Source organism: Mangifera indica, chromosome 17 (genome assembly GCF_011075055.1).
Source record: "Mangifera indica cultivar Alphonso chromosome 17, CATAS_Mindica_2.1, whole genome shotgun sequence".
NCBI classification, from domain to species: domain Eukaryota; kingdom Viridiplantae; phylum Streptophyta; class Magnoliopsida; order Sapindales; family Anacardiaceae; genus Mangifera; species Mangifera indica.
The window spans coordinates 6,207,507-6,230,725 of NC_058153.1; the positions used below are offsets into that span (position 1 = coordinate 6,207,507).

The following is a 23,219-nucleotide window of genomic DNA, read 5'->3' on the forward strand; positions in this document are numbered from 1 at the left end:
GTCCTTTACATGCCTATTTCATACTCAAACGAAAATCTATTTCGATAATAAATCAAGGAAATATTAGAATATTTTTTTATCACATAAAAATCAACTTTAAATAACAACAGTGGACCATCAAATGGTCGTTATGAAGGGTGTGATTAGTTGAGATAATCAAAAGATTATAAAATATCTCTCTGCTCTCCTTGATCACAAAACCGAAATCAGTATTCAGTTTTCACACGCTTCTCATCCTGGTTGTCGTGACTGAAATCTAATTCCTATTAACTCTCTGCTCATTGACAATCATGTGAATAAAGCTTTGTCGCCTTCGACACAACACAAGTCAATTCAAGTATAACCTATATGACTGACTATTGGGCATAAAAATGTGATGACATTCACCTCAGATATCTCCAAAATGCCATGTGCTGACCAACTGCTACACTTCGCATACATCATCTCAATTAGCCTCAATTAATCTTAGGCTTTGATCGTCTCGGCTTTAACACAATAAAGAGAATACCCAGAACAACTACAAAAGCAGGAATTGTTGTTGCATCAAACACCACATGTACTTTCCTCTCTTTTGTGCAGTGAATTGGGTGAAAAAGGGCTATAGTTGCATTAACTTGATTGAAAAACCTGCAGCACAAATGAAACTCCTCAATAAGCCATGTTTCTGTACAACCTTGTAAATCAATAGCTTGCCAAATTTCACATAAAAACAAAAAGGTTAATGACAAGCAGGAAAGCCAGATGAAAATAACAGATTGTTGCTTCTTATATCAGTGTTCTTCATCCGTGGTCAAACAATCAAATTCCAAGATCTTGGCTTGACTTAAATGGAAAACTGTAAATTTCCGAAATCAATCGAATATTCAAACACTGCAGGACACGATGAATGGTCATAAGTATCTTACTGTTTTGATGCGTCTTCCAAGGTATATAGTAGTCTCAAGGCATCTGCATACCGCAACTCTCCAGAAACAGATGAAATCTGAAAATAAAAAGAGATATTAGCTAATTGTTTAGTTGAAACTTCCTTCAATAAAATTAATTATTACTCCCAAGAGCTAGATAGCAGGAAAGCAAGCTCACTCTTCTCCACAAGCTAACCACATAATTATACTTGTTCACTAGCTCACGCTCCTGAGACTGAAACATTTTATAGGTTTTTTCCGCTGGTTCTGGTTAAGTCTACATCAACAGAAACCCAAGTTCTAACAGCAACAGAGGAAATTTGACAAAATACAATCTAGAAGCTATTTTGACTAAACAAGTCAATATCAATTAAAAGAGGTACTAGATTTCTTAACTAAAACTATTGTTTCCATAAATAAATTAAATGTAAAAACAGTAAAAGCATGAGTTTAGCACATGCTGATAGCCAGGTATATTATACCACTGCCTTATTAGATAGATGACCACTGAGTATGGTGCATCTTGTGGCACTTCGTGATTGTAGCCAACTCTTATATCATCTTTCAGGTAAAATCTAAATCAAAGTATATGTTTCTGCATGTATTTCTTTAGCCAAAAATCTAAAGCTGTATATGCAAGCAAGTAACCTACATGGTTATTAACAGTGTGATTAAAGTTTGCATGTACGTGCATATTTATATACAATATTATTCCAGTTATTCATAGGCCATAATAGTACAAAGGATACATGTACGTTCCATGAGTAGTAGATGAATAGCTGAATTCACCACTTGTATTGATTCATCAAGTGTTGTGATGATATAACTCCGAGCAATAGTATCGGATTGAAACTGGGATATGTGCCAGCCTTGAGAAGTAATGGAAAACGGGTTGCATCCAACTGACCAAATCCAGTCCTTCAAAAATGCAAGCAACAGACTATTTATAGTGGTACATGTATTGTCAATACTTGCAAATATCTAGACTGCTTTTAGCCTTTCATACTTTACCATTAAAAGCAAAAAACAAATTGCAGGAAAATTCTTCAATAATTTAGCAGATAAAGCATTATGGTGATCAAGAACTAGATTATGTAATTCTATGTTCTTCTAGAGCATACCTCAATTGCAGTTTCATGGGCATGACTGTAGACTAGATGAAGGGGAAGCAAACCAGCCATATGTTCAGAAACAGCAGCCAATGCAGCTTTTACAGGCATTCTGAATGAGAAAGAAAAGAGTTTAACCAATATAATTTCATCCAGACTGAGCAGTCTTCTGTGTGTTTTTACTTAATAAATAAAGGTAACCTTATACGAACTGCTTGAGTAATATAACCTCTTTATTTAATTCAAATTCCAATGTCATAATTGATGGTTAGGAAAAAACAAAGAATAAAATTGCCTAAAAGAAAATTCTAGCATTCATCATAGCTTGGGACAAATTTTGGTTGCATTTCATAACTGACAAGAACAAAATGGTTAATTTTCATTTCGAATAACGTGTAACCAAATATATAGTATACCTGACAACCAAGGTGTGCTTGAGTAATCAATTTACATTTTATTACAGAACATTTCCCTTTAGACAAACAAATTATGGAGGCTCACAGCCATTTCTACAGCCAATCTTCCATGTTCCATTAATTAAATACTAACCCATGATATCCAACGATCACACTGATCCACATGAAAAGACTGGCTTATTGCTATAAAAGTTAAAACAATGCAAGTAAACATGGCACCAAGTATGAAGACATACCAATCCCCATTCTAGCAAAAAATAAGTTATTAGTTCTTAACTAAGTCCCAATAGACAAAATAGTTTGAACATAAACACACACAGCCCAGTTGAGTGAAATAAATATCTCATAATTTTTTACTATAATTGAACACATAAAGTCCACGTGTTCTGGGTATTTCAACAAGAATTTGAGCCAGATCTACACTATATCAGCAACACTGACAATGAATGAATTCAAAACCTAACACCAAACACAAATTTCTAACCTTAGATCCCATAGAAGTGATCGCCCATTACACTGGAGATGGCTTTCCCATGATGCAGCCTCTGACTGGACAACAATAACCATGTCAGAAAGTGCCTTGGCCTGATAATGTTTGTCAACTAATAATGGATCCCCATGAATGAACCAGAATATTGGAACCTCCAGCGTGGACCTGCTATGAGCATGAGCCCCTGAAGTATATAGACAGAAGTTGTAACATTAGTTCCATTAAGGCAAGAAAGTAAAAATCTTAACTCATGACTGATAGGAGGTTGGGTAACAAGTCATGACCTTAAGTAGCAAAGTTTAATGTATACATAAGAAGGAAGAAAGTGGAAATGGTAATGAAATTTAATACAAACTGCATAACAAATAGCATGTATTGACCAGAAAACTGATGCAGTTTAGCATTTATTATAACTAGCTTCCATGAGTTACAACAAATTCAACATAGATTGTTACTGGTCTGCAAAGACAAAGGAAACTGTTAGTCCGAAAAATGCAAATCCTAACCCAATCAGAACTCAAAATTGGTCAATTAAGGCTAATCTATTTTAGATTGAGAAATAGGAACCCCAACCCACCATATTTGCACTTTCAATCGAATCAAAGTTATCCCAAATTTGGTAAGACTAGAATACGGACATCCAAGTCCACTCACTAAGGTGGAAAAAGTGTTTTGATGAGCTTCCCTACAGAAACAATATGTTGGGAGTCGGGTTGCGCTTAAATTGGGATGACACAGCTTCAAATGCTCAACTGACACAACACCAGTCAGTAATCTAGTCAGACTGAGTTTACCTGCTTTTCATTTGGCTAATAGATAACACCATGAACCTGTTTACTATGCACATTATGGAAGCTTTGGGTTTGACTTCGGAAGGTCCAATTCTCATTACCCCAACTCCTGACTTATGAGAAACAAAACAGTGTAGGAGGAGAAGCTAACAAACTGTTACAGCCCCTACCTTCAAGGTGCACAGTAGGAGACATGAGACTGTCAATAGGGGAATAAATCAGGGAGCAATTGTTGGGCTGGCTGAGATTTTTGAAGATTCAATATGATGGGGGCAAAGAGACGTGGGTTGCCAGGAATTGAGGCTGGAGAAATTAGTTAGAGGAATGAAAAAAGAGGGGATAAAGGAGAGAGAACAGGGTTAAGAAGAAACAAATGATGAAAATGGCGTGGGCAGCCTTTGGCTGAGGGAAGTCCTGGCTCCTCAAAGTGCTGGTTATCCTATTTTGCTTATTCTAATTGTAGTGAGAATGTTCTAATTACTCCTATCCATTGTGAATATAATTTCAGTAGAGGAATTTTCCCATATTTGCCATTACCGTGTCAAATTCTGGACAACTGTAATCTGCATTGTGTGTGTTGTTAGTAGTGTACTGTGTGTTGCTGGATGTGAGTTTGGCTTGGCTAGGGTGCTAAGAAGTGGTATCAGAGTACTTTCTAGGGGAATGGTTCAGACAAGGATGGAGGCAAGGAAACCAGCCCATTTAAAATGGGTAACCACAGTGAAACCAGCCCAAATAACCCAAACCAGCCTTATCCATATATCAGCCTTTCTGAAAACTTTCTGATTTATGTGGGTATGAAGAACGCAAGACAATAACTATTGCACGCAAGGATTCAAAAAAAAAGTAACTAAAAAAAAGCATCATATAATGGGGTGAAGGGTGAAGGGCAACAGGAGGGCAATTTAAGGTAGTATGTGACCTTTCAGGGAGCCATGCTCATTTAGCCTTTGCAATTGATATTGAAGGATGGAAGAATCAAGATAGGATCGAACAGTTTTCCTATATGTTCCATTAACAAGCAACAGAGGAACAGCTGCTGCTCTTCGTGCCACTGAAAAGGCCATTGCTAAAGCAGGATCCTCAGAAAGTGTTAACCTGTAAAACTAATCACCATGAATACAGCTAAATATATACATGTGAAATCAAAGACAAAATTATACCTATTTTTATTGAAGAATGACCAACAACAGATATCTAATAGTAGTATCTTAATGCTTATATGAAAACAATGAAGCATGAAAGTAACCATATAGGGGATCGAAGGGGAAAGAAATGGAGTCCAAGTGCATGCAAAATCCACATGGAAGTGATTTTTGGAAAATAAAATAAGACTATGTAAACTGCATACATGTGAGGACTAAATGTTGGTCTCTGTGAAGGTAACAACAAAGAAGAAAGCCCCTCCATAACAGCCTTCAGATCCACAGGCAATTGCTTGACATTGCTAACTTTCTGCATCGATCAAGTTTAAGCATAAAGAAACATTCTGATTTTCTAGAAAGCCCCTTAGAACAATCAAACAAACATGATACCTCCTGAGTGACGAAAAACAACTGAAAAGATATCTTTTCATAGTAGTGGAATGCACCATCTGCAATTGATGGCGATATAATGTGTCTCATAGTTCCCCACAGTGTAGCACCTAAATGTGCAAGAAAAGTATCCCGTGCAACAGTGTAGTTTTGAGAATCCTGCACAGATATGATTCCAATGATCCATTTGAAAGCACAATGCAAGCTTGAACGTGAAAAAATGTCATTTATACTAAAGGGCTACCTAGCCTACCTCATAAGTATCACTGAACAGATTCCAGTTTTCCATCCGACTTAAGGCTTCTATAGCCTTCCTCTTATGATTTTCATCATAATTTTCACCTTTGAAAGCCTGAAGCTCATTCTTCAAATCTTGCATTCTCTCATCAAGCTCTGAAATCATAGCAGCAATAAGTTAGGTCAACAGCCACAATTCATGTAAAAAAAATAGCTGAAATAAGGAATCATTTAGCACCATAAGCCAAAATATACCAAAAACACAAATGGCATTTTTAAGTCCAGTAGTACATCACACATTTTTTTCTATATTGTCTAGCCCTTAGTCTGAAACATTTGACATTTCCTTAATAGAAACCATAATAAAATTTTTCCGAATGCACAGAAGTGCTTCCTGGCAGAAGTTTCACTTAGCAACTCTTTAGTGTTGAGCATCTAAAGCCAAAAATGGCAAAGATCCATCATATTTTTCCTTTTTGTCTTTACTATACTACTTGCACATGCATGAAAAAAGCGTAAGAATGGAATTCCATTAAAAAATGAACAGAAACTAAGGCTACAAATCCAAACAAATTTTAATCAAACCAAACTACAGAACCCTGAACTGGAAAAGAAAAATGGATGAAAAACTAATATTATGACACAAAATTGATTCCAAAGTGGAGCCCAAAAAAACAAAAATCATATACACAGGCAGACTCGATTTGTACTTTACTGCAGCCGAAGCTCCATTGAACAGCATACTCACCTTCACAAAGAGCAAGTTTAACTTTCCTTCCCTTGCAGTGTTTGAAAGCAAAAAGCTCATAAATATCAATTTCTGCCAGAAGAATATCAATTGCCTGATGATCTTTCTGCAATGTTAAATATGATAAATTACAACAGGTTACAACCCAAAAAAAACAGAAAAGAAGGTGAAACACACAACATTATCTAACCTACAATGTGCTTATTAAAGTTACTGCCTTTCTGTCTAAGTTCAAAATTACACTGTTGCATAATTCCACAAATTGAATCATAATCTAAAATGACAAAAACCTAAAATGTTTGCACAAAACCATAGAATTGCCAACAATTAACTAAATATATTTCCAACAAGGCATATTCAAAATAATTTCATATGCACAATCTCAAAAATATTTGTGACTGACAATCTAGAGTTGTTCTTAACGTGCATACATGCACACTAGACTGTTCTCTAGTACCTTCACCACAATATGCAATAATAAAGGAGTCAAGCTATGTCAAACTATTTGTAACCTAAATTGTGACACAATTCTTTAGGCCTTGATTAATGAGAATCTAATGGTTATCAAAGAGAAGTTAAAGACAGTTATTTGTTTACCAATTCAATGACTGCTGCACCATTAAATTGCAATAAAGAGATGGTCATGAGTGAATAGACACTTGAAATCAATACATGAGATTTACAAATGCCACTCAGTGACATAAAGAACTTGTATAAATGTCATGTGTTGATTAACTGTGCAACTTGTTATTGCTATGATCGGTGTTAATAAACTATATAAGCCCATGCAGTTCTTGCAAGCATTTAGAGATTTTAAGCTGCAAGAGATTGTGAGCTAAAGTAATAGTATCCATAGTTGTTAGACCAAAATGCTGAGATACAATGACCAAAGAAAGCGATTAAAACCTCATTCTTGAGGTTCAAAAAAATGTTTTAGTCATTGCGAGTTTACGAAAAAGCTTTTGTTATGTTAGCACACAGAAATCTGTGACCAAATGGAAAGAATGCAGTGGGATTTCTTTTAATAATGCCAGATTGTAATTCTATAGAGAAAGATCCCCAAAACCTGACCTCTAGTTCCTACAGTCTTATGCATGTGTACTACTGATGAGTTAAAATCCTATGCCCTAATCAATTAGATAAAATTTCCAACTAATAAATGTTCAACCAAAAGACCACTGATAAACTTATTTTTGTTAATTTCTTTTTAAAGAAATAAGAACAAATTTTCAAACCATTAATCTTTTCTTAGAGAGAAATGGGTGAGAGAAGATTTGACATGGTCAATGACATCTTTTGTCAGCACATGGAACATACATCACCAAATACTGCAAATTTCTCCTGGATAGCATCTTGCAAGCGATCTTCAGCTTCTTCTTCTGAAATTTCTGTCATAAAATAATATTATTTAAGTAACTATCAGTAAAGAAGATAAAGATTTGCACAAAAATCTATATGATGCATACCACCAATAGGCAATACAATACCGATAGAAATCGACAAGAATACCAATTAGTTGTTCAGCAACCCATGAACCAAGCACATGTAGGGTAAATGTCAAAGATTTAATATTGTTCATTTTCTACAGTACGGCAAAACAATCATGAAGTAGAAACAACCAAAAAAATACAGTATGTTTATGGCCATATCAACTTCAGTAAGTAATATATAACAATATTTATCAGTGCCAAGGACATTGCAGACTTTTTGATAATATTATAACACCAACATCAGCATTTTTTCATTGATAGCTGAGAATATCTCCATCACAGACAAGTGAATAATTTAATGAAAGAGAAAATACATACCTGCAACCGCACCAATGGTCTTTCCCACATTCGGTAAACTAAGTTCAGTACGAACACCTTCTCCACCAACAGCAGGCCCCCATGCGAAAGGGCCAGCAGTTAAATCAATAAATGCCCACCTGCAACAGTCAAATGCTTTGTGCTCACGTCTTTGTGAGAATGAGATAATAATGAGTGAATAAGAGAGAGAAAGAACCTGTCCTTTCCAATCCATGTATCTGTGAGGCATTCTGCATGAAGACCACTAAAGTCCCCAGATTTCAATTTTTTCTCAAGAAATTTCATATCTTCATTCTTCCCTTTCAATAACTTGAAACATAAACAGAAACAAAGGAATTTTGTTAAATAAACAAACATCTCGTATGATTGGCATTGCTTCATCAATTCGACTCTCATAACAAGCGACCACATACCTGTAAAACTTTGCTCTGAATAATATCAGCAGTGTCCTTTCCTTGATACAACTTCTCAACATTATTAAGTGCATCCAGACAAAGGTTGTACCATTCAGCCTAAACAAATCCGTGGAAATAAAATCAACGAGTCAAAGGAGCAGTTCTAGAAGGTGGAAGAGAAACTATTGCAATTTCCATTTGTGATTTGATCCGACAAAACAAAAATAAATCAAATAAAATTCTTAGGGAATTAAAAACTGTAACATTTTCCAGTTTCAAAAAGTATGCAAATAGAATACTAACCGTGTCCGTATCATCAGCTATTGTCCAGGCAAACTTTGTCATTGGATGCTTTGCATACAATGGTCTCTTAATCTTATCGAGTGCTGTAAATTATTTGATATTCAGAATATCTTAATTCTGGAAATCAATTTCAGATTGATAATAAAAATTTCAAAGACCTTCACAGAAACATGAATAAATCAGAATCAGACTATCTTTCATACCTAGAACACTATCCGGAATGGCCCCTGACTGGAGAATTTTTGTTTGCAAACTTTTACTCTGTAAACTAAAAAACTGTTAGTGCTGATTTTTTTCAACAATATTACAACTCCAAAGGAAAATAAGAGAGTCCTGCATATTTATAAAAGCAGCAAATTTTGTAAGCAACCCAAGTGTGTTATTTTATAGGAAACTCAAGAAAACTTAATACAAATTAACAAGCATTACATAGAAGGGAAAATGCTGTCCACAGAATTTCTATGCATGAATGGGACAAAACAGCCCAAAACAAAGAGTGGCCAAAGATACAAAACATACTTAAAGGTCCTTCGTCTTTTTATAGGAACACTAAAAGGTCCTCAAATCCACAAAAACAAAAACCATACTCATTTAATCAATTAACTGCAGCCTCCAAATTGTGAACAATAAAGAGAAAGGGTACATCTCAAGAAATTCAAGTGAAACAGAAGCCCAGACTTAACTTTGTCCCAGAAGAATTCAACCTCATCCCCTTTTTGGCCTTAAAATTTTTTCTGTTTATTTTTATCCATATGATCAAAAGATAGTCATAACACCACATGCCCATTAAACTCTAGATTTTCCATTACTCCTGAAGGCTCAACCTTTTTTATTGAAAGGATAGTAACACAAGAAAGGGGCGGCCCAACAGCACAGAGATGAATGACTAACAGACTCATATGTTGTAAAAAGACTCCAGTAAATAGCAAAAGTAAAAAAGAAATGAGTACCTCTTTCAAAAAAGTGATTTCTGATTCGGATAAACCTCTCCTGGAAAAAGATTTTAGAATCAGAAAATGGGGAAAATCAATGCAATATGTAATAAACTTAATCAATACTTTATAAACATGCACAACAGTAAAACACTAGATAAAAAAATGGTCTGGGAAGTTTATAATCAGAGAAGATTCCAATTATGCATGTAATTTATCTTAATCATTAATATAGTTTGTTACAGGGTTCTTACAAAAATGCAATAATTATTTAAAAGTAATAACATAGCTGAGACTACCATGCAATTTGCAGACAAAAACAAGATTAAACACTAAACAATGTTGCAGTGAAAAATTGACCATCCTCATGTGATCTTGTGCATCTAAAAGAAAAGAAAAAAATATTATGCAAGTGCTCACCGATATCCATATTTAGCTCTTTTTGCTTCAAGCTTGGGATTCAAAACAAAAATGTTATATGCATTTTCAAGCTGAAGATATCCAACAAGGCTGGTAAAAATAACCTCCATCATATCAACGTCTACTTGCCAAAGAGCATCTGCATCATCCCTGAAGCAATGAAATAGAGTTATTACCATATCAATAGGAGAGACATTTTTTGGAAGAACAAAACGCAGAATATAAGGTATGATAAGTGTTCCATCATTAAACTTAATAATTTATAGAAAAAAATCAGAGGAATGACACGAACTTCACGAGCAGAGAGGCATTTACTTACAGAACCTAGTTTCTATAACAACTCATTCAACTTGGGACATAAAACATATTTACCCAATCTCATCAGAAACCAATATGTATTGAATCTACAGGATAAGGATCAAAGAAGAATCTATACAGATGCAAGGATTATATCGATGATTCCCTATACTCCTATGTGTATGTTAAGCGTACTACTAGCTCATCCTAATATATCCTCTCAGAGGAAAGAAAATGTTTTATCCACCAATCTTATTTTCCTTACCCCCATGCACCTCCCATCCAATATATATTCTTATATATTCTAAACCTTGTGTCCCTGGCATGGCAAAAGATATTCCAAGACCACATGTACAACATAAAATGACCTTACTAGTAGGGTGATAGAAGACAACAAAGAGATTTTAGGAATTTGATTTTATTTTCCTATTTTCTGAGGAGCTATTTCCTATTTCGATTTTATTATTCGTGTTTGAGTAGTTTAACCGTATTTCAAATGTGTTATTATCTCCTCTTTAGTGGTTTTGCCCCTATAAATAGAGATCTAGGTTATTATTGTTTGAATATAGAAATATGAATTAATTAATGATATTGGCATTCTCCAACATTTCTCTGTCTCTCCCCTACTTCTTCTGAATGTCCCCATATTTCTACTTCTTAGTGTCCCACATTTCTAACTTGTTCTCCCTCTGAGATCTATCCTCCTATTTTCCATCATACCGCCACAGATTACAAAATGGGGCATATCATGCATGCTCTAAACAGAGCAACTGAAATGAATAAAGCAAGTTACTGATAGCTCTAACAGCTAAAGATAATTTTACTGATAGCAGTACCTATGGTCTTCCACATACAAAATTAATTAAACTATCCATTGCAAGAATATCAGGACAGAAACAATTCACCTGTTAGAAGACACATCATCTTTGCGGGCTAAAACTTTTATGGCATGCTCAAAGATAGAAGTAACCTTTTCACCCATTTGAATGGCATGTACAGAAAAACTACACAAGAAAGTACATCATCATAATGATAATAAACTATCAAAGAGAATACTACGAGAAAGTTTAAAAAAAAAAAGGATTAAAAAGAAAAAACCAGTTACTTGTAATTTATGTGACTAATTATGGGAAGGTGAGGGTGCTGCACTTTATCTACACTAATTTTGTAAAATGGGCTGAGAGCTTCTCCAATTTGTGGAACTCGTGTATGTTCGAAGATGTGATCAATATTCATGAACCAGCGTTCAAGTTCATCAGGGTGAAGATTAAAATCTGACGAATTGAAAAGTAAAATCATCATAGAACCCATAAAAGCATTACAATGATTATAAGTTTTAACCAGTAAGAGAAGGCATTGCAACTAAAGTTACTACCTTGGTTCCCTTTTCCTTCAAATCCTACGAAAATGAAATTCACGGGTACAGGATGGTACATAGAATCTACTTCCATAAGTTTTAGGTAAGTTGCAATATTACCTGAAACACAAATCAAGAAAATTAATTAGAAGGATTCGGCACGGCTGTTGTCCAAAATAATGATCCTTATTTCCTAGGGGAAGTTGAAATGTCTTCATTTAAGGTTTGGGAAACATATGAAAACAGTAAGAAATAAATAATTAACTCGATGTGCTAATTAAGAACCTAGTTTTATACCCAAAAAATCTCAATCACCAAAACTTTGGTTAACTTACATGATTTGAGAAAAATCAATGCCATTGAATTTATAATAGATAAAAACATAGTGATTACCAAGAAGTATTATTAAAATTTAGAGAAATTAAACAATTTAGGGAAGATGACCCAATATGTTACCATTTAAAAAACACATCTTAAACCTCTGGAAACTTCCAGATTTTCCTTCTCTTGTGACACATAATCAGGAAAAGGGAAATGGTCTTCGGCATCCTTGCGCACTGGGCCTGAACCTTAGGTACAGTACTCCCCAAAATTGACCACCAACCCCCAAGGCAAGAAGAAGAATCAGAGAAGTGGATAGAATGTGCAAATTGTCTTCAACATCCTTGGGGTGCTAGCCCCAAAGTCTCAAGGATGGTTCCAAACTAGATAATCAAATCCTAGTGTTAGAGGTACCAATAGTTACTAATTCAACAATAATGCTCAACAAAATTGCTACCTTCTATATTCATAAGAAAGGTCTCAATTGCTGAAGCACTTTCAAAGATTACAAAAAAGAAAAGAGAACTGGCAGAGGGAATTATCAAGGCTATCTCCAAAAAATAATATCCTAATATTGTTGTTACAACAAGGAAGGCCAAACCATTACAATGCATGTAGCAGCCTTATACTGAAAATTTAATAAACAAAACTACCTACCTGCCCTGCTGAAATTAAGAGCGCCCATTTTTCCAAGGGTGGAAGATTCCAAATCATCGAAATCTGAAAATCAACACATACATAAAGAAATTACAAAAAGGGAAGATGAAAAAGCTATTTTTATAATGATGATAAGCATTGAGTGCATACCACCATGTAAAACACCCTCGCTCCAGAACCTACTCCTCTGTTTAAGGTTAAACAAAGAGAAAACCGAAGACTTGCCAGTTTTACGATTCCCAGATTGAGAGCCATAGGACCCAGATACTAAGAACTGCTAAACATAACTCCACAATTGGTATTTCTTTGAGATAAATCGTTATAAATATATACATGAATAATTAATTAATAAAATTTTACTTGATTCAGTGGTTTAACAATCATAAACCCATGTCAATTGAAAAAAAAATAAATAAAGAAATTTACAATAAATTAGAAACTCCACCACAATTGCATCAAGACTCAAAGCTAACATCATTACATGATCTTTAACAAAGATTTACAGAAAAAATTTAACAAAAAATAGAAACTCTCTAAAATACTTAAAATTGATAAAAAGAATAAAAAAATGATAATTCCTTGAATTGCTGAACATAACTCCATAATTAGTATTTCTACCAGATAGTTGCTATAAAATAATATATATATATATATATAAAAAAAAAAAAAAAAAAAAAAATGTGACTTGAATTTCAGGGATAAACAATCACATCAAGCTCATTTAACAAAAAATTTCAAAATTCAAAAAAGTCAAGATAAATTAGAGAACCCCATCACAAGTGCATCAAGATTCAATGGCAACCTCATCACATGATTTCTAACAAAAATTGCCAGACAATTTGGACACAAAATAAAATTACCTAAAAATCATATCTTTACAAAATTAATAATAAAATTGAAGAAAATGATAATTTCTTGAAGTGCTAAACGTAAGATAGTCACCATAAAATAATCACACTAAATTCATACATAAACAAATTGCTACTTGATTCAAATGCATAACAATCACACTAAATTCATTCGACAAAAAAAATCAAAATTCAAGAAATATTAGAGAACTCCATCACAACCACATCAAGATTCAACAGTAACGTCATCAGACGATCTCTAACAAAGATTTAACGAAGAATTTAACACTAAATAAAAACTCTCTAAAATACCTAAAATTCAAGTCGTTTTAAAATTGAAAACAAGAATAAAGAAAATGATAATTGAAGGAAATAAGAGACTGAAAAGGTTATTGATGTGAAGTAAGGGTTACCAGTAACAAAAAAGAAACGAAAAAAGTGGGTCTGCGATGATTCATGGAGTATTTGAAAATGAGTCCAGATACAACACACAGCGAACGCAACACTGCCAGACGACCCTGAAATGATGTTCTCTTTTACTGCGACTGCGAGGAATGGGGATTTTTTTTTTTTTTGCACTTTTATATTTGTTTAGCTGGAAATGTTATCATATTAATTAAACGGGAAATTATTAAAAATACCCAAAATGCCCTCCTATTAAGCAAAAATAGGCAAAATCACTATTTTCAAGCAAAAATAGACAAATTTACTATTCCTAAGCAAAAATGAACATGACTTTTTTTAAAATACCAAAATTGCCCTTCTCTTCATTTATATAAACCTTCTTACTTACTAAAAAGGGTTAAATGAAATTTTATTAAAATTAGGGGGTATTTTGATATTAAACATTAGGAATAGATAATTGAGGGGTCAAAAAAAAGTTATTAAAATTTGGGGGGTATTTTGATATATCAACTCGTATTTTTCAGATTTCTGAAGAATTTTTCGATTGTTGCCATTCTAGGGTTTTTCAATCTCTAGAATTCGAATTTCAATTTCGTTTTTTCGAATATCATCGTTTTACGATATATCGATTCGTATTTTTCAGATTTCTGAAGAATTTCTCGATTGTTGTCATTCTAGGGTTTTTCAACCTCTAGAATTCGAATTTCAGTTCCGTTTTTTTTAATTTCATCGTTTTACGATATATCGACTCGTATTTTTCAGATTTCTGAATAATTTCTCCATTGTTGCCATTCTACGGTTTTTCAACCTCTAGAATTCGAATTTCAGTTCCGTTTTTTTGAATTTCATCGTTTTACGATATATCGACTCGTATTTCCAGATTTTCGAAAAAATTTTCGATTATTACCATTCTAGGGTTTTTCAACCTCTAGAATTCGAATTTCAGTTCCGTTTTTTCGAATTTCATCGTTTTATGATATATCGACTCGTATTTTTCAGATTTCCGAAGAATTTCTCGATTATTGCCATTCTAGGGTTTTTCAACCTCTAGAATTCGAATTTCAGTTCTGCTTTTTTGAATTTCATCGTTTTACGATATATCGACTCGTATTTTTCAGATTTCTGAAGAATTTCTCCATTGTTGCCATTCTAGGGTTTTTCAACCTCTAGAATTCGAATTTCAGTTCCGTTTTTTCGAATTTTACCATTTTACGATATTCCGATTCGTATTTTTTAGATTTCTGAAGAATTTCTCGATTAATATCATTCTAGGGTTTTTCAACCTCTAGAATTCGAATTTCAGTTCCATTTTTTTGAATTTCATCGTTTTACAATAATAGTAATATCACTAAAATCACATATCCATATATAACCACAGATAAAGTATATCATACATATACGCACATACAATAAATATATACATTTAAACATAGAAAGAGCGATAAATAAACAATGAGTCAACTAAATATACATCCGTGAGCTACTCGATACAATGAAAATACAACTGCGCCGCTAAACGTCGACGCATAGAGGTAGACAACTCTCGGGAAAAACCGTAGCTCCATGACAACGCCAAACACTCAAAAAATCGTAACATAAACACGCCACAGTCACCGGAGCCCAATCCCTGCTGAGGGACATCCATCGCTCGATGCAAAGTGAGGGAATCACGTCGTGGAGGCCTCCCTGAAGCTGTCCAAAAACTCGTCGCCTCTAATAACGCGGGAATGAATGTCATATATGGTCGCATACGCTGCTCAAGAGTCCCTATATTCCCCAAATATGATACCTCCGAATCGTATACCGTAATCGACCATTCACGGAAATCTATAACTCCAGCGACCCAATGTGCGTTCTCGAAGTTTATAGGGATGTAAACCTATAAACAGTGACACATTTTATATATATATATATATATATATATATATATATATATATATATATATATATACTATACCTGATCAACCATCCCCCATGGTTTGTACAATAATCCTGGGGTGTACGCTGCATCAACCATCCTCGTAAAGAGCCCCAAAAACTCAAATTCGCCAATCGGTGTGGTCTGCCAACTCTTCCAAGCAATCTCAATATGGCCTCCAAAGAATGTGTGGGCAGTCGTCCAACGCTGGGAGATAGTCGACTGGCGATCGGCCTGATGCCGACGTAATAAAGCCAAAAAGGAATCCACATGCTAAAATGGTATAAACAAGTTTACGTGTTAGTTATTAATAAATATATCAAACTTTTTACCAAATTATATAGTATAGACAACTTACATCGTCGGTCAACCACTCGCGCAACTCTACTACAAGCCTCCAAAAGCTAGCCTTCGACTTCGATCCTATGAAGTAGACATCATGTGTATCAGAAGTCGCAGCTCTGGTATACCATGTGAGGAAAGATTCCTCACGCTCTGATGCAGAGGATGGAATCATCGTGAGTTGCCGTTTCGCCCTCCCTCTGAGTGGATTTGTATACGGGGTGCGAACCAGTGGACCCTTCCAAACGATCTGACCACGTGCTGTACGAACCAACTGCATGATACAAAAAACTTTTAATTCATTATTTCATTCAGTAAAATTATACACATTATTGGATTTATGTTACCTTCTCCACGTATGCGGGAAGAGGTTTAGTTGGAGAATCCTGAATCACGGTCAAGTCCACATCGCGTGCTCCCTCGACAGACTGCATAATTATATATAAAAACATCTTAGTGTCATATATTTGTCAAATATATTTATTCACTAATTATAATTGACAAACCTCAATGTGGACGGTCTCAAAAACATTCTCCTCGAAGTCCTCCTCCTGTGAACTAATATCCACAAGCTTTTTGGTCGAGCTCGGGATATCAGCAAGTAACCATAGTCGCTCGTCCTAAAAAAGAGACAAAACTTCATTAAAAAAAATAAAATATTAAAAACAAATTGATCAATGATATTTCTTAAATCCCTATAACCTGGACTTCCGGGGAAGGTGTTCGGGGAGAACCCTCGATCGATAATATATCAATACCAGTTCCCTATAAACATGAAAATGACAAAATGGTAAACGATATTTCATATAAAATATAATATCATATCTAAAAGTCGATATAACGTATAATAATTATCATACCTCATGTGGAGGATCTAAAGAAACTATATGAGATCCGACCGAATGACCCTCATGAGAAAAACCCTATATGAATATATATTCCCTATATTAATCGATAACCGAAAAAAATACAAATTAAAGTTCCATTGGTAAGTGACATACCTCAGCACGGACAGGTAATGCAACAGAAGGGCTAACCGATGTGTCCTCCTGGCGACTACCCTAAGATAATAGTAATAATAACTTAATTAGTGACATTTCATAAATAACAATACTATAATATAATAATGACATTTAACAATAAATTAAATTTGAAATGTCATACGAACCTCGTGTGAGTGATGAGATGGTATTGCGGTATCAATGGGGGACGTTGGTCGGACATCGTCGTCCCTCTCCTATACGAATGTAATAATAGTTGTCAGAATAATAACAATATAGACATTTTTTATAGGTACTAAATTAGAAGTGGTTTTACAACCTGAACGACGGGGGCTGGATATGTACGCGTGACGATGTCCTCTAAACGAGTCATACGATCCTCTAATCGAGTCATCTGGGAGGAGATATCGTCACGTAATCGAGACATCTGAGAAGAAATATCGTCACGTAATCGAGACATCTGGGAAGAGACATCGTCACGAAAACTCGATATCTCACGTAAAATCGTAGCACCCCAGTGCGCTAATGTAGCATCTAATGTAGAAATACCGGGTGCTACGAATGGAGGACACTGCTCTGTGGCATAATGGGTAGTGCGATCCTCCACTCCAGGATGGTCATCCACTCCAAGATGCTCTGTCGTCCGTGGGCTCTGAACTACAGGGAACATATAGGCTGCTCCGTAACAGGAGGCTCAATAGGCTCCTCATGTGACTCAGAAGACTCGACAGGTACAGCTGAAGGTCCTGACGCTGGAGATGCCCCATCTCTAGTTGCGATCGGAATCGAAGAAGATGAGGAGGAATCAGCATCGGGTAAACCGGTGTACTCACGAATCTCAGCGTACCACGGTAAACCCTCCTCGATCACTGATGGACGAAGAGGGAATGTGACATCCTCCTAATGATGAAGATATATAAGTTAAAATAATTGTAACATATAATGAATTAATCGACTTATTAATTTACTAGTACATACCGGATCACTAGTGAAAATACGACCTATATGACTCTAACTAGGAACGTCTCGCGTACGCCATCGAAACATACGTGGGGACGCATACAGATCGACAAGGTCAATCCAATCGTGTAATGTGTCCAGAGTCTCATATATCCAATACTGCAATATAATCATTTACAATTTAAATAAATTATTTGACATTTTTTTCAAATTAATATATATAATCAATAAATTTAACTAACCTGAAAGGCGAAAGGAAATCCGTAGAGGTCGTATCTACGCATCTCAGGCATCCGTCCGGAGCATACTCTGTCACTCGCCTGTGACATAGACTCGTATGTCATCTGCCACATGGGAACACCCCAGGGATAGGAATTAAACCCATCCAGATGATCGACCAACTGTAAATACTCTAAAGACACCTTCTTTCGTCGATCATTTCCTAACAAAACCATGTGAAGAACATACAATAATGTCATCTTGACTGCATCAATATCGTCATCCCCCCACGGCCGCGATAAGAAAACACGCTCTAGGTCATGATACTGCACCTTCGGACAATCTCGAAAGTACGTATCTCTGATCCTATGACTGGAGGAGCGAGGAATATATGATGAAATATCAGTGCGTCGACTAAACGAAAGACCCGTCACCAATGCAAACTCAAACGAGCTAAAACGAACATCAATCCCGCTAATCCGAAACCAAAACTCATCTCTGATAGAGAATCGATGTAGCTGCCGTAGTATAAATGAATGAACTAATATACCAGAGAATTTAGTCTCGGGTAAACGAAGAAGATACCCGAAATATGTCCTCTCAAATAGTCGTAGCTGCTCCGGGGTCAGTGTAGACATAACCTTACATAATGTTGTGCGCTGTGCACGACATATCAGATCTGTCCGAAAGTGTCTGGACTCATCAGGGATTCGCAGCTCGCTTTCAACACGTCTTCTTTTGCGAGAAATATCCTGCAAAAATTTACAAAATTCGTTAGTTATGCATAAATAGCAAATATATAAACAAATGTCTTCATGGAAAAATCATAAAAAGCAAAAAAAATACAAAATAATAAAGGTGATTGAAAAATTTTAAGGTTGAAAACCCTAAAATGACAACAATCGAGAAAATCTTCAGAAATTTGAAAAATACGAGTCAATATATCATAAAACGATAAAATTCAAAAAAACGGAACTGAAATTCGAATTCTAGAGGTTGGAAAACTCTAGAATGGCAACAATCTAGAAATTCTTCGAAAATCTGAAAAATACGAGTCGATATATCGTAAAACGATGAAATTCAAAAAAATGAAACTGAAATTCGAATTCTAGAGGTTCAAAAACCCTAGAATGGCAACAATCGAGAAATTCTTCAAAAATCTGAAAATACGAGTCGATATATCGTAAAACGGTGAAATTCGAAAAAAACGTAACTAAAATTCAAATTTTAATAGTTGAAATCCCTTAGAACGGTAAAATTCGAAAAAACAGAACTGAAATTCGAATTCTAGAGGTTGAAAAACCCTACAATGGCAACAATCGAGAAATTCTTCAAAAATCTGAAAAATACGAATGGATATATCATAAAACAGTAAAATTTGAAAAAACTGAACTGAAATTCGAATTCTAGAGGTTGAAAAACCCTAGAATTGCAACAATCGAGAAATTCTTCAAAAATCTGAAAAATACAAGTCGATATATCGTAAAACGGTAAAATTCGAAAAAACGGAATTGAAATTCGAATTCTAGAGGTTAAAAAACCCTAGAACGGTAACAATCTAGAAATTCTTCGAAAATCTCAAAATACGAGTCGATATATCGTAAAACGGTAAAATTCTAAAAAACGGAACTGAAATTCGAATTCTAGAGGTTGAAAAACCCTAGAACGGCAACAATCTAGAAATTCTTCGAAAATTTGAAAAACACGAGTCGATATATCGTAAAACGGTAAAATTTGAAAAAACGGAACTGAAATTCGAATTCTAGAGATTGAAAAACCCTAGAATGGCAACAATCGAGAAATTCTTCGGAAATCTGAAAAACGATAAAATTTGAAAAAACGGAACTAAAATTCGAATTCTAGATGTTGAAAAACCCTAGAACGGCAATAATCTAGAAATTCTTCGAAAATCTGAAAAATACGAGTCAATATATCGTAAAACGGTAAAATTCGAAAAAACGGAACTGAAATTCGAATTCTAGAGGTTGAAAAACCCTAGAATGGCAACAATCGAAAAATTCTTCGGAAATCTGAAAAATAAGAATCGATATATCGTAAAACGATAAAATTTGAAAAAACGGAACTGAAATTCGAATTCCAGAAGTTGAAAAACCCTAGAGTGATAACAATCGAGAAATTCTTCGGAAATTGAAATTCGAAAATTCGAAAACTACGCGTCGAGAAGCCGTAGATGTGAAGAATATCAATTTACCCCCTGAAAAAATGTATATTACAATCAGGTCCAATATTTATCTCTTGCCCCTCATAATTTTCGAAATTTTTAGCGCCCCTTTAGATTGAAAATTATTAATTTTCCCCCCAATCCACTGTGAAATGACAAATTTCAGAAACGCCTACAGTGGACTGCCAATAACAATCGGATCCCTATTATTTTCAAAAAGCCACTTAAGCCCCCTAACCACTGTCACAGTGGGTTGTTCATCTTTACAGTGGAAAGCACTGTTCCACTGTCGCGCTGCCGATGACTTCCGACGCAATTTTCGGCCAAAAATCGCTCATTTCGGCCTCCAATTTCAACATAAATCGAATCTAGATATGCTTTAACACAAAACCCCTCAACAAATTTAACAAAAACAGCAAAAAATCACAACATATTAAGCAATGTTCAAACTGCAAACCCTAATATTTCAAAACGCAATATCTCACTCAAATCTCAATAAAATGAACAATAACTTGATTCAAACAAGATCACGGAAGACATACTAACCTTCTTGACCATTTTCGGTCGCCGGAGATCAAGAAAATCGTCGGAAATGGCTTCACAGTGGGCCGACAGTGGAACGCTTTTCACAGTGGGAGAAAAGTCTAATTTTTTCGAATTCGCACAGTAATTATGGGCGTTTTACAGTGGGAATTATGAAATTTTGGCTTGTTTATATAGCGGGGTATTTTAGACATTTCACAAATGTTGGGTATTTTTGCTTAAATACGAATTTTTTGGGCAATTTCGCTTAAGCCCCCTTACTTTTGCCTATTTTTAATAATTTCCCTAATTAAATATTTTAGAACTTTTAATGGGTTTATTTTGTAAGTAAATTTAATAGGGAAATTATTAAGAAAAGGCAAAAGTAAGGGGGTTTAAGAAAATTGTCCAAAAAGTTCAGATTAAAGCAAAAATGTCCAACTTTTGTAAAATATCGAAACTGCTTATATATAAACACAACAAATTCCCTCTATCCCCACTGTAAGTTTACTATTCAAAACAGGGGAAAATTCGAAATTTTCCCCTGTCCGTAAGTCATCCTACTATCGGCCAAATTTCCAATGATTTTTGTGGTTTCCGACGACCAAAAATGGCTCAGAACGTTAGCATATCTTCTGTCATCTTGTTTGAATCAAGTTATTGTTCATATTATTAAAATTTGAGTGAGAATTTATAGTTTGAAACTTTAAGGTTTCAATTTTAAACAATGCTTAAAATGTTTTGATTCTTGATTGATTTCATTGAATTGGTTGAAGGGTTTTGTGTTATAGTCTATATAGATTTGATTTGTGTTGAAATTGGAGGTCGAAAATCTTTTCCGAAACGTTAGACAGTCCGACAGTGGGAACAATGTTTCCCACTATCAATAGTGGGTTAGGGGGCTTAATAGTATTTTCAAAATATTAGGGAGTTGTGTGAGAATCCTCAATCCACTGTGGGCTTTTTTGAAATTTGTCATGTGATAGTGGGTTGTTGCGACGCTGCCATGGGATGCGGGAGAAATTTAACGTTTTCAAAATTTTAAGGGAAGGGGGAACAGGGGGAGATCTACAGGGGTCCATGTAAAATTTTACACTGAACAGTGGGCAGGCCTTGAAAACCATGGGTTGGGTGGAAATTAACTTTTTTAAAACTATAGAGTTTATATGAGACAGACTTTGAATGACTATAACTTTTGATCCGGGAGGAGTTAGGGGTCTGTAATATATCAACGCGAAGCTCATTTCGAGCTCTATAACGACAACCAGCTTTGCTAGTTGCACCAAATTTGGAGGCCAAAATAAAACTGTTTCAATGTGTATTATGCAGTTTTATTATTTTATCAAATCTAGGATTTTCAGTTTTTATGATTTTGAGTTTGTTTGTAATCGAATTAGACTTTTTTCATATGTAATTTTCAAATTTGATATTTGTAATTATGATGTACTTTTTTAGACACATTTTACGATATAATTACGAAATTTTTTATCAATTTTTCGGTTTTCTCTTTCATAAGCTATTTGAATGTGTAGTTTTATAAATTTAGATCTGGTTTTTAGATTTTTGAGTAATTTTTTTATTATTGACATTCTAAGGTATTTCAATATATTTATTTATTAATAATATGTTATTTTCAATATAGTTTTCACGAATTGATTTTTTTATTCGAATTCAGAAATACGAATTTTTTCTTTCTGAATAAACTAATAGTAATTGATATTAAATAAAAATGAGAGTGAAAGTAAGTATTTAAGTGATATAAAAAATATATGTAATGAGAGTGAGAGTGAGAGGGTTTATATATATGAGAGGAAGGGTAATTTTGGTATTTTAGAAAAAGTCATGGGCATCTTTGCTTAAGAATAGTGAATTTGGACATTTTTGCTTGAAAATAGTGACTTTGAGCATTTTTGCTTAATGGGAGGGTATTTTGGCCATTTTTTATAATTTCCCAATTTAATATTTATTTTACTAATACTTTAATAATTCTCTTTTTTCTGTTGTATTTATTTTGAAAATGTTTTCATTCGTAGCATATTTTAGCATCACCATATTAATTATAAGTTTAATAATTTATAAATTAAAATATTGATAATTTATT

The 23,219-nt window shown here is 34.5% G+C and overlaps 1 protein-coding gene across 3 annotated transcripts; it reads right to left on the bottom strand.

Moving 5' to 3' along the window:
• Positions 1-61: 61 nt before the first annotated feature.
• On the bottom strand, positions 62-14,140 carry LOC123200512. 3 transcript variants are annotated; one of them, XM_044615697.1, is made up of 25 exons: positions 13,983-14,140; positions 12,872-12,995; positions 12,722-12,784; positions 11,762-11,863; positions 11,492-11,660; positions 11,292-11,390; positions 10,090-10,239; positions 9,688-9,727; positions 8,941-8,998; positions 8,738-8,820; positions 8,453-8,551; positions 8,236-8,348; positions 8,040-8,158; positions 7,549-7,619; positions 6,232-6,337; positions 5,500-5,639; positions 5,247-5,405; positions 5,063-5,166; positions 4,634-4,809; positions 2,915-3,104; positions 2,027-2,126; positions 1,655-1,823; positions 1,084-1,166; positions 906-982; positions 62-627 (listed from the first exon to the last, which is right to left on the bottom strand). In XM_044615697.1, the coding sequence occupies exons 1-25, from the start codon at positions 14,025-14,027 to the stop codon at positions 456-458; spliced, it is 2,811 nt and encodes a 936-aa protein (XP_044471632.1). In that variant the 5' UTR covers positions 14,028-14,140; the 3' UTR covers positions 62-455. The 3 variants fall into 3 exon arrangements, with proteins under 3 accessions (XP_044471632.1, XP_044471631.1, XP_044471633.1); XM_044615696.1 differs by having other exon boundaries at positions 12,872-12,998; positions 13,983-14,136; XM_044615698.1 differs by lacking the exons at positions 12,722-12,784; positions 12,872-12,995; positions 13,983-14,140 and adding an exon at positions 12,200-12,230.
• Between the last annotated feature and the right edge of the window lie 9,079 nt (positions 14,141-23,219).